Below are 12,412 nucleotides of genomic sequence, written 5' to 3'. Positions count from 1 at the left end.
GCCTCATTGCTCGAGAAATATTCCATCTTCATGCGCACTGTAAACTACGTCTGTGGTTGCCGTGGCAACCAATGTCAAAACTATGGAGGCCGACACGTGAGTCCCGCCGTCGTAGCTGCTTAATTTCACTTAATATTAGCTCGCATAATTAATTAAGCTCGTATAATTAGTTAAGTTATGGAGAAGGGTATACCGCCGGATCTTAACAAGTGGTTGCGGAAATGCCTGAAGAAGGAGTTCGGGAAAGTCATACAGGACGCCATAGAGGAGGATCAGGAGCCCAGCGATATCGCCAACAAGCTCACACGCTCGAGAAACATGGCCACTTTGGTGAGCTCCATGAAGATGGCAATCGCCGAGCAGTACATCGCGATAAAGCCGCCGTCCGCGGCATCGCAGTCGCAGTCGTTGCTTTCCTTCGTCAGCGATCTCACGACGGACGATTGGGCCTCGCCGCAAGAGAACGGGGAACAGTACAACTACATAATCGACAAGATCAGCCGTGACAAGCCGGTCCACGTGAGACTGGCCGGCTACGGGATCTTGCTGAAGATCGAACTGTCGAACGTGAACGCGAGTTCCCAGTGGGACGTTCTGCAGAAGACACTGCTGGACGGCCTGACGGACGACAGCAGGGCCATATTCGAAGCCAGCATGCAGGTGCACGCAAAGCTACTGAATTTCCCGCAGTTGCACGAGACGCACGGCAACTTGCTGAACGCGTTCAACGCGCAGTACCATTCGCAGAAGATGCGCGAGACGCTGCCCACGCTGATCTCCGGGATCAACTTCAAGTTCTTCCTGCACGAGAAACTGTTCCGCCTGATGCACCTGGTGATCCGCTACCAGGAGGAGATGCTGAAGAATACTCGGCACAGCGACAAAACTATGGAGGAAATTATCGAGCAGTTTGTAGTGTTTCTCAGCACGCACAGCTTCGGCAACGCGCTGCAGCCCAAGACCTTGAACACGCTGAATATCATCTCGGTGTTGGAGCCGCACGCCAAGTGGTGCAAGAAGTGGCTTCACGGTCTCTCTACTAGAAGGATCTTCGTCGCCGCTTTAGCCAAGTCGCCAACGTTGCTGCAGAACATTGTGGACTGCATGAAACACGGCTTGGAGACAACACCGCGTTCCTTGTCTGTCTCTATCTCGGAGGAGGACAACGAGCTGTGCATCTCCGGGAACACGATAGAGACCCTGACTCATCTGCACTGTCTGGTCTTCGTCTCGCGGCTCTGCAGCTACGAAGCCGGCCGAACGTTGCTCGCAGAGAGCACGCTGAAGGCACCGTTCGTCGTCGCCGACTTCCTGGTAGAAATGTCGAGCGCCTTGAATAAAATAGCAGCGGAAGCCCCCAGCGGAGCGTACGACACCTCTCGCAAGGCCCTGCAAAACGCGCTGAACGTACCGGAAGGTTTCCACAGCACCGAATTTTACCACGCCGCGTTGTGCCACTTGACGTCTCCTTCCGACGTGAAGATCTGGCCGCACACGTTAGACATCATCTCCCGCATGGTGGACACGGTCGACGGTCCGGAATTTTTAACCACGAGCTGCAAGGAGCATCCCGCAAAGTCGGAGAAAGCAGTATCGAAGTGCCCAGTCGCGATCGTTGTGCGATACGCCTCGAATTTATTGAAGCAACCGTTTTCCATAATGGACATCGAACGTGTTCTCGACTCGTTTCACCTCGTAGAGAAACTATTCGACGTTTACGACGTCTACGAAGCCGCGCAGGAGCCGATAGAGACGCAGTTCTACCCTGCCGTCGCGAACTTTTACAAAAAGCTGAACAAGTGCAGCGTGGAGAATGAGAACAAGGTCCAGCAGGTCGACAGGTAACTCGCGGAACAGATCCAATGTCCGCCAATCTACTGGGTTGGCCAAAAAGTAATTGCGTTTTTTTCCAACGATGGACATACATGTCTTGAAACGTAACTAACTTCATTCTAAACCGCAAATTCATTATGTGGGTTAACAACTCACAGTTCAAGCTTGCTTTAGAAAAAGAAAGTACACGATTTCGTTGACAATTGTTTGTTTGCCGTCGATTTCAAAATGGAAAATCAAAAAGAACATTTTCGTCATATTTTGTTTTATTACTTCCGAAAAGGGAAAAACGCTGTGCAAGCTCATAAAAAGTTATGTCATGTATATGGCGAAGATGCTTTAAAACTGCGGCAGTGTCAAAATTGGTTTACTAAATTTCGATCTGCAGATTTTAATGTGAAAGATGCACCACGCTCAGGAAGGCCAATCGAAATTGACGATGACAAAATAAAGGCACTGATCGATTCCAATCGGCGTTTAACGACACGAGAGACTGCTGAGAATCTTAACATATCGAAATCGAGTGTTGAAAACCATTTAAAACGACTTGGATACATTAGTAAGCTCGATATTTGGGTACCACATGAGCTCAAAGAAATTCATCTCACTGAGCGTATTGACATCTGCGATTCTCTTTTGAAACGTGAGGAAAATGATCGATTTTTGAAACGTATGATAACAGGCGACGAAAAATGGATCGTCTACAACAACGTCAAACGAAAAAGATGGTGGAGCAAGCGTGATGAACCTGCTGAAAGCACTTGAAAAGCAGATATTCACCAAAGAAAGATTATGCTGTCAGTCTGGTGGGACTTTAAAGGTATTGCGTATTTTGAGCTGCTTGCAAGGAATCAAACCATTAATTCAGACGTATACTGTCGTCAACTGGATAAATTAAATGATGCCATCAAATAGAAACTTCCAGAATTGGTGAATCGCAAAGGTGTTGTGTTTCACCATGATAACGCTAGACCACGTACAAGTTTAGTCACTCGTCAAAAATTGTTGCAGCTTGAATGGGATGTGTTACCACATCCACCATATTCGCCAGACCTGGCACCATCAGATTACCATTTGTTTCGTTCTTTGCAAAACGCCTTGAATGGTAAAACCTTGACTGCTGATGAGGATGTCAAATCGTTGTTGGAATTGTTTTTTGCTGAAAAAGATAAGAACTTTTTTGAGCGCGGAATCATATGAAGTTGCCTGAAAAATGGCAAAAGATAATCAAACAAAATGGACAAAATATTGTTTAATAAAGTTTTTGTTTCCCATGAAAAATTCGTCTTTTATTTATATAAAAAAAAACGCAATTACTTTTTGGCCAACCCAATATTATAGATCTACGACCTAATTTTTCAAATCCCGCTTCAGCGCTGTTAAGAAAGTTTTACTGAAGATGGTATCGGTGCCGCTGGGCTTGCAAGCGCTCGTCAGCGAGAAGCTGGTGTTCGAGGAACTGATCCGCGGATTGATCGTCCCGCTGAGAGCGACCTGGAGTTCCACCGACATAGTCAGCTTCATCTCATCAGCCGGTTACTTTGATACGGGCTACAACGTGCTCGCGGATCTCGCACCCCACGTCCTGTCGACCCTGCTGTCGCGGATCTGCGCGAACGTGGAGAATCCCAGATTCTTTTACGATCCGTGGAAGCAAGAGAACGTCGACGAGTTTCTGCATATACTCACGTTGTTTTCCCTGAACTTTAACTGTAAATAATTCGAGCAACTCTTGCAGCATTCCTTATCGTACACTTTTTGTATTGGTGATTAATGCGACAGGTTTCGCCGCGTTCATGGTGAACGACAGCGAATTAGACGACGACGGTGAGGAGAAGGATTATCTTTCAAATCTATCCGAATTATTGCAGGCTGCGATGAACGAAGATTCGAGCTACCATCACTTGGGCCTGCTGTCGTTGAACGCAGTAATTTGGAATCTAGACATTTACGTTTACTTACTAAACTCATTAAACTTCCAGGTAATATCATTAATAGGCGTTACGTGGAGGAGAGTATAATTATGATTATACGTAACAGGCGCAACTTTCAGAAAGCGTTGTTAGACATGCAGAAGGAGAGCACGATTGTACTCGAGATCCGCAAGGAGGAAGCCGATGACGAAACCGATTACGAGCCGGCTGTGGAGAACGACGAGGATAATAAGCCAGAGCTGACAAAGGAATACGTAATTGACGATTCCAGTTTCCTGCGACACAACATTTTATTGAAATCATATTACATGACGCACAAGCGAAAGCGATACACGATACCGCTGGAAGAATATGAATTGTTTTCGGAATTTCCGCCGCCCAGGATCTACGCAGACTTGACGGACTCCCCGGACGCGCAGTATGACACGGAGCTGGACGATATGCTCCAGGATGAGAGGCCCGGGTTGCTAGACATCAGTTGGGTATCGCAAGTTAGGGCGGCTCATAAAGTCTCGCGGTGTCCGATGAAGGTGAGATTTTGCGCGAATAATCCCGATATGTGGTCTGTTTAAATTTAATTATAGATTCATGGCAGGCAGAATCATTTTTGCTCCTCAGAATTCGGCGATGACGAATTTATTGAATCAAATGCACAAAGCGATCCCGACTGCGGAATGGGTGGAGCAGTTCAAGTGGCAGGAGAATATAACGTACGACGCGGACTACTGGCACCCGGAGGACGTACAGGCGATTACTGTCGTGTTAAATTACGCTGAGCAACAGCAGATTCTCGAAAATACTGACGACAACCAGCAGAATTTGAAGAAATTTATACATTCCGCTTATATATTTATACAGTACAGCAAACCGAGCAGGTTTGAGGGTTTCGATTGGTTTTTGGCGACAGTGTTTCTTATCTGCGATGGAGATTTGAACAAGTAATCTCTCTATCTTTCTCAATTTCACACATAAAATTTTAACAGTTTATCCTTTACCAGAAAAACACGATTAGTACGAAAATGAGTTATAAGCCTCAGCTGACCGCGAATCAATCCTTTGACTGCATTTTCTGAGCAATATCCATTCGGTAATGTCTATTCGTGATTAAAATATCAGTCGATGCTGTCAACGCGGATTGACTCAAGCTAGTCACGTATCATCACTGGCAGGTCTCGGATTGAAAACTTCGTTTTCATCGGATCGATGTTTCTTTATCTCACCTCAATAGTTTGTTTTTCGTCATTGACCGCCATGTGATACGACATAATTAACGACACGATAACTCTCTTACAGATGCAAGACGTTTATCATGCAATTAGTTCAATTCCCATCGGCTTTGCTGCTGTGGCCGAAACTGGGCAGAGTCATCGACGAAAAGAATGACGAGAGCACCAGCTCGCAATTCACTTTTATGCAGGTTTTAGAGGCCATGGTCAACATCGAGCTACCAAACGTTAAATACGGCCTGAAGGTGATTAAATTTCATCTCCTAAGGGTTCAATTATTCGGGATGCAATATATAACGCGCTCTGATTTCAACAAGGATGCCTGTGGCGTCGACTGGTGGATGATATTTAGCAGGATGATATCACAATGTTTCTGGGGGATTCTACCGTGGAGCGAGATAGTTCACTTTCTCGCGATTTGTATTTTATATCCACCGGATTACATGGTGTACTATGGCGTGTCACTTTTGCAATACTGTCATGAAGTTTTGCTGCAAGACTTAACGAGTGGGAGGATGTGGCCGGAGAATATGGTATGCATATTTATCGAAGATAAATCGTTCACGCGTGTAATTTGTCGACAAATAATTCGCCAAGTGAATTCTCGCACAGATATTAGACGAATATCGCTGCCATGTCTACATCTCGTACATGGATGGCTTGAGTCAACGATACAGAAACAGAGTGTTACCGGCAATGACGAAAAACTTGAATTCAGAAGACGAGATATAAATGCGTGCGCACGATGCATTTTATTTAAAAATAAAATAGAAAAAAGAAATCATAAAACCCTCGCTCGCATGAGAGTGGCAAAGGTATTGTGCCTTCATGCTTTCACGTGCTTTTCATTCATACGAAAGAAACTATTTTATAGATCCTTTATACTGAAATCATACCTCAGTAAAATATTGTATCACGAATAACAATTAACGAGGTTGAATTATAATGAATAAAATTGTCCTTCTTTTATTTCCTATAAATGCTTCCAGTTAGACGTACATACGTTTTGTACGTACGCGCATGAGAATGAGAGATTGCATACAGATTGTATACAGATTTGGAAATCTCACATATACAAGCAATGCAGCACTAGTACTCGTGTAATTCGCGCGCCTCCACATTTCAACAATACGCGAACTGTTGGTAGCGGTTTTTTTCTCCCAATTATAACAATAATCTCGGACACAGAAGTTGGACATCTTTTTACATACAATACAGTAATCTCGTGATATTGTCATTTTCATTCTTATTCGTTAATCGAACAATCAATCATCGTGAATCGTAAATAATTTTGCTACCTCATTTAAATCGTCATATTTCGTGTTTCCCGTTAGCACCTGAAATCAACATACCAACGTCATGTAAACTACGAAAACATTTTTTTTACACTGGAACTTTGATTTTACTTTTGGATGAAAAACCTGTCGGAATAGATTGGAAATATTTTCAAAAAATGAATTCTCACCCGTCTAGCAATCGCCATTCGGTTGAAGACGTTCCACAGCAGTATTCCTACCACGACGTCGTCTCGCAGGTAGAAAATAATACCTTTTCCGAAATCTTCTTGCTTCACAGGTTGCTCTACAGATTTTATTACATCGCCTTCAGATGCATTATTAGTTTTCTGTGAACCCGGATTGTCTACGTTCTTCACGATTTGTGATGCCGATTTGACGTTGGACTGTGACTTGTCAGGATTTTTCTCTTGTTCCTTGACAAAAGAAGTACGACAAATAGTTTCAATTAAATAAATTAGGTTATCTCCTTCGCATGCAAGGATTATTTACCTCACTAGCGTTACTAGCTGCCTTGTTTTCCTCCGTTGCTTTCGCGAAGACTCCCACGGTTGGCAAGGACGAGTCTATGATACCCACCGCTTCGTAGCCCACGTCGGGTCCCAGGTCTGACCAGAACATGGATTGATGCGTATACGGTTTACCTAGAAGAAAATTTACATTTATATTATTGCAGTTCTTTCTCGCTAATTTCAATATTTCGAAGCTTGCCGACCTACCTGCACCAGTCATATTTTCGCCGGCTAATCTGCCCGAGGTAACAGCGTGATCGTGATGTTCGACTCTTCTTCTACCGAGCTTGACATCGTAGAAGCACGCCGCATCGCCAGCGACCCAGAGATCGCTCCTCGCCTCTAACTCGGCGTTAACAAGGAACCCTCCTATGTTAGGTTCCGTCTCCAAACGGGAAGTTGTCGCCAAATCTGTATTCGGTTGAACACCTACTGCTACTATCACTTGATCAACGTCGACCTGTTTATTGAGGAAAAAAAATTAGAGTTTCAGTGATCAATGTGCGAGTGTGAAAAATGCACAGGCCGTTTTTGTAGTAGAACGTACAGTTTTACCACCGGTAAGAATCAGAGACAGTCGGCCGTTTTTATATGTATAATCTTCAACTTCTGTGTTAGGCAGAGAGAGAACGCCTTCAGCTTCGGCCTTCTTTGTGGTCCACTCGCTCAAGTATTCCGGCAATACTTGTGACATTATAGATTTTTCTTTATAAATTTGGTAAACTCGTTTAGATTTATCTGGAAACGTGACGTCTTGTTATCAACAGAATATTTTCTGCGAGCGACAGAGGTTATTCTACATATAAGCAAGATACACGTACAATTTCTAGCAAGCACGCAGGCAAGTTCCGAACCGAGGAATCCACCGCCGATAATCGCGATATTCTTACACCTGGACTTGGCAACATTATCCTCCAGATCGAGGAAGTCGTCCTTCGTTCGGAACGCAGTAATCTTGTCCTTCACCCCGTCCTCGGCGGACTCGAATATCGGCAGATTTTTCGGTGATGCACCTGCGAAACGCGACGATTTGATTATTCGTACCGTGTCGAAAAATTCAATCTGCTCTACTCTATCCCGATCTTATTCTTCGCTCGACGAGGACCCACCAGTCGCGACGAGGCATTTGTTGTATTTCACTTCGTAATCGTCTTCCAGGACCACAGTCTTATTTACAACATCGATCTTCTTCACTTTCCAGCCCATCGCCACGGCAACCCCGCCCTTGTCGGATTCCACGAGCTGATTAACGTTTGTGTAGAACTCGCTCGGTTCATAAAATATACTGTAACACAAGCATAAAGTAACTTCTCCGCAATATATGCAAAGATAATACTAGATCGTGCCGAGAAGCCAAACTTTACCTCCTTTGCGTTCCGTTCCATTGATTAAAATGTAACTGCGCAGATGTTTCTCGCTCCGTATTATACCAAAGTTCTTTGGACAATGGTGGCCTCATGTAGGGAAACTCCTCCTCCTCTGATATCACCAGAACCTGAAGAGAAGCTCTTGTTGCAACCGAGAGAGAGAGAGAGAATGGAAAAGTTGCTACTACTAGCTGGCACGTACCTTAGCTTTGGGATCTCTAGATTTAATTGACCTAAATGCTGAAAATGCAGCTGTTCCTCCGCCTATCAGTAGATAAGGTACTTCCTGGGGTATTAACTTGGATTCCACCGGAGTTCTAACTTTCTCCCTAAATCTCTTGTGCCTCCTCTTTTCCTTTTTGTCTGAAAAAGCATGCGTCACAGTTACACGACAATATGTGCAAGCGGCGCATACTAAAATAATTCGTGATTCAGCCTACGTTTACTTGTGCTCCCTAGTTGACCCGTGCCATCACCTTTCCACCAAGATGAGGGGGATACCTAATTAAAAACATGAAAAAAACAATATTGAGAAGAATAAATCAATTAATATCATGACTGCAGTATAAAATTTGCATTACATTGTATGCGGTAACTCCCGTTACGATCAAGGCAGCGAGTAAGTGCCAATAGCGGAATTGATATTTGCCACCTTTGCCAAAGCCTGAGCCTCCCTCGCTCGATTGCTTCTGATCATTGTCGGGCTTGCACTCATTGCGAGCTGGGCAGGATGCGTTGTGCTCCGCTTCGCAGGCTGGAACAGCTTGCCGTGGCTTGGAGTATCTAGATTCAGGCACACATTCCTCCGGCTTGATAGTGGTGCCCGGTGGCTTGTGAGGCTTTTTATTGCTCGCATCGCTACTATAGCGTAAGTTACTAATATTTACAACTCCTGCAAATGCGTTTTCAGTAAGTCGCCACAATATAAAAAAACAAGATTTTTCATTTAAGAACAAATTACTTGGGCAATAAAATATAATAAAAATAATGAAAGAAAACAGCAATATGCCAAAGAGATGTATCATAAACCGTACGAGAAAAGAAACTCTAGTCGTACGAGTGGCATATTTCCAGGTTGTGTCACTCGCCGCCTACTTCAGGGCGCTCCCGCCGCGTGGAGGATTGTAAACACAGCTCGATTGATCACGACAGGACAATTACATGGCAATTGTATGACGAGCAAGTGCGACACGCGCGTCAAGGACGATGATGCCCCCGTTGCCAGAAGAAACTTACAAAACCCGCGGGAAACGACACGCCGATCGAGCATGGGCGGGAAGGGACGCGAGCCGAAAAAACAGGGGTGCAGACGAGAGAGAAAAAGAGAATGGAGAAGGGCGCAGAAGACGTACCGGTATATTTTACACATCGATAGAGGCGATTCGCGTGCGTGAGCCTGCTGGACAGTCTGCCAATCGCTCGACCGTAGATGAACATCTCGTCGTGCCGGTCGTCCGTCGGCCTTACGCAATAATGATGGCGTCCGCGTGTCTCCTTCTCAGCTGCTACCGTGATCGGCGATCGGCCGCTGGTTGTTTTCACCCTCCACCGGAAGGACGAGCTCGGCGGTGCTCGTCGCGCGACACTCCATTACCTGAGTCCGCTCTTTTTCTATCCCTCTCTCTCTCTCTCTCCCTCTTCCAATCGCAGCGAGTCGCGTGACTCCGATCTCCGTTCGTCGTGACACGGACGATTCCCTATGCGGCGACCAAGCCGGTAGTCGACACACGTGAATCTAACAAAACTTCGCCTCGCACCGCGGTGCGTGCGCGCGCGTGCAACGTGCACGTATCGTATGTTGTGCGGCGCGCGCGTCGCGCGGCTAACTTCAGACGAGAGCGTAATGAAGAAATGAAGGAAAGGACGAATGCACAAGCGGAAGAGAATCAAGTAGCAAGGTAATTATGTACTTTAACGGACCAACCTCCGATGACCTTGACCTTGACATATGTTGTCAAGGTCACCCTCCTGAGTGACCTTGAAGAGGTTTTAGCCGTCGCTCGTTGTTTATTAAAAAGTTGTTAACAAAAGAAGTTTAATAATTTTGCACGAATTTTCAGCTGTCCACGCGAAGCAAGGACTTGAGTTTGACATATATTACAAAGGTCACCTTCCTGAATAACCCGCACTAGGTTTCGCCCTTCGCTCGTTGTTTGTTAAAAAGTTATTAACAAAAATGTTTAATGAATAAAGCATAATTTTACGATACCTATACGTTTACGAAAGAGTATATTTGATGGAATTTTAGCTTTAAATCAGGAATAGGTTTGGGTTAGGTTATATTTTCCGAAACTGGAGCCCCGGACACATACGCTCGTTTTCAGGCCGCTACGCGGGAGGGCGGGGGGAAGGGGCTTTGCCCCTCCCCCCCGCCGGGATCCGTGGCGTGTACCAGGTGATCAAAATCTGCACCGTGAAATCTGTTACACTGGCCCCGGCGGGGGGAGGGGCAAACCCCCCCCCCCGCCCTCCCGCGAAGCGGGCTGAAAACGAGCGTATGTGTCCGGGGCTCCAGTTTCGGAAAATATAACCTAACCAGGTTAGGTTAGGTTAGGTTAGGTTAAGTTAAAGCAGAGAATACTTTGTATTTAACTGTTTGTGCTTTTGGTTAAAGTGAAGAATACTTTGTACTTATATTAAAAGAAACTATTCTATATATTAACAATTCACTGCTTTAAATGACTTTCCTTTCTTCGTTCATATACATATTCGTCGTTTATATCTTTCAATATTCAATATTCTTTCAAAATAACTACTATATTTTCGAAATTTCTTTTGTTAATAACTTTTTCATAAACAACGATCGACGACTAAAACCTAGTGCGGGTTATTCGGGAAGGTAACCTTTGTATTGGGTTGTTCGGAAAGTTATTTCGTTTTTTCAAGGAAAAATGAAAGGCGGTTTTTTCATATTTAGAATCAATTTTATTCAGTGATGTATTGGCCATTTTGTTCCATTACCTTTCGCCATCTTTCTGGCAACTTTAAGACTCCACGCTCATAGAAGTCCTTCTCCTTATTGACAAAAAATTGAAGCAAGTGATTTTTGACGCCTTCATTTGAATCGAAGTTTACATTGTTCAAAGAATTTTGTAGAGACCGGAACAAATGGTAATCGGATGGTGCCAGATCAGGAGAGTATGGTGGGTGTGGTAGCACATCCCATCCAAGCTGTAAAAGCTTCTGGCGAGTGACCAAACTTGTGTGTGGTCTGTCATTGTCGTGATGGAATACGACACCTTTCCTATTCGTCAATTCCGGTCGCTTCTGCTTCATGGCAGCATCCAATTCATCCAGCTGACGACAATACACTTTCGAATCAATCGTCTGGTTGCTTGGTAGTAGCTCGAAAAATACGATTCCCTTCCAATCCCACCATACAGAAAGCATGATCTTCTTTTGATGAATATCTGCCTTGGATGTCGATTGAGCAGGTTCATTTTGCCTGGACCATGATCGTTTTCGCTTAACATTGTCGTAAACAATCCATTTTTCATCTCCAGTTATGATTCGCTTAAAAAATGGTTCATTTTCTTCACGTTTCAACAATGAATCGCAGATGGTAATGCGTCAAATCAAGTCAATTTCCTTTTGAATTGTGTGGAACCCAAATATCGAGCTTTGCAACGAATCCAAGGCGTTTCAAATGATCGTAAACGGTCGAATTCGATAAATTTAACTTTTCAGCACTTTCGCGTGTTGTTATGCGACGGTTTGCATCCACCAGAGCCTTTATTTTCCGTCATCAGCTTTAATTGGCCGATCTGAACGTGGTGCATCTTTCAAATCGAAATTTCCAGTACGAAATTTCGAAAACCAATTCTGACACTGACGTTCACTCAATACATCTTCTCCGTACACGGCACACAATTTTTTTCTCGCTTGCACTGCATTTTTACCCTTTCGGTAGTAAAAAAGCAAAATATTACGAAAATGCTCACTTTGATTTTCCATGTTTGATGTGATGCCAAAAAAAATTACTTGACAGATCGCAACACAATAAGATACTAAATGACGTCTGAAATGTCAGTTGTCAAAATATAAAACGAATTTGCCGCTTAGAGTAAAGTTAAGTATCGAGGAACGCGACTAACGACATCTCTTTGTGAAAAACGAAATTACTTTCCGAACAACCCAATAATATATGTCAGTATCATGTTCTTGCTTCACGTGGACAGCTGAAAATTCGTGCGAAATCATTAAACTTTCTTTGTTTATAACTTTTTAACAAACAACGAGCGACGG

General features: G+C 44.3%; 2 protein-coding genes across 5 annotated transcripts; one reads left to right on the top strand and one right to left on the bottom strand.

Moving 5' to 3' along the window:
* The first annotated feature begins 7 nt into the window (after positions 1 to 7).
* LOC105275682 (protein broad-minded) lies at positions 8 to 5,941 on the top strand. Of its 4 annotated transcripts, XM_011332699.3 has the most exons (8): positions 135 to 1,841; positions 3,208 to 3,545; positions 3,616 to 3,815; positions 3,887 to 4,297; positions 4,386 to 4,705; positions 5,061 to 5,238; positions 5,311 to 5,526; positions 5,606 to 5,747. In XM_011332699.3, the coding sequence occupies exons 1-8, from the start codon at positions 178 to 180 to the stop codon at positions 5,723 to 5,725; spliced, it is 3,447 nt and encodes a 1,148-aa protein (XP_011331001.2). In that variant the 5' UTR covers positions 135 to 177; the 3' UTR covers positions 5,726 to 5,747. The 4 variants fall into 4 exon arrangements, with proteins under 4 accessions (XP_011330997.2, XP_011331001.2, XP_011330998.2 ...); XM_011332695.3 differs by adding an exon at positions 8 to 96 and having other exon boundaries at positions 171 to 1,841; positions 5,061 to 5,941; XM_011332696.2 differs by having other exon boundaries at positions 5,311 to 5,941.
* LOC105275681 (apoptosis-inducing factor 1, mitochondrial) lies at positions 5,937 to 9,946 on the bottom strand. Its single transcript, XM_011332694.3, has 12 exons — positions 9,520 to 9,946; positions 8,749 to 9,059; positions 8,608 to 8,668; positions 8,370 to 8,530; positions 8,165 to 8,295; positions 7,910 to 8,085; positions 7,622 to 7,813; positions 7,348 to 7,538; positions 7,008 to 7,260; positions 6,781 to 6,932; positions 6,459 to 6,704; positions 5,937 to 6,330 (listed from the first exon to the last, which is right to left on the bottom strand). The coding sequence occupies exons 1-12, from the start codon at positions 9,602 to 9,604 to the stop codon at positions 6,259 to 6,261; spliced, it is 2,031 nt and encodes a 676-aa protein (XP_011330996.2). The 5' UTR covers positions 9,605 to 9,946; the 3' UTR covers positions 5,937 to 6,258.
* Between the last annotated feature and the right edge of the window lie 2,466 nt (positions 9,947 to 12,412).

This window comes from Ooceraea biroi, chromosome 8, assembly GCF_003672135.1.
Source record: "Ooceraea biroi isolate clonal line C1 chromosome 8, Obir_v5.4, whole genome shotgun sequence".
In the NCBI taxonomy this organism is placed as follows: Eukaryota; Metazoa; Arthropoda; class Insecta; order Hymenoptera; family Formicidae; genus Ooceraea; species Ooceraea biroi.
Note: the sequence above shows the minus strand (reverse complement) of the source record. Positions and strands in the feature narration are given on the sequence as shown.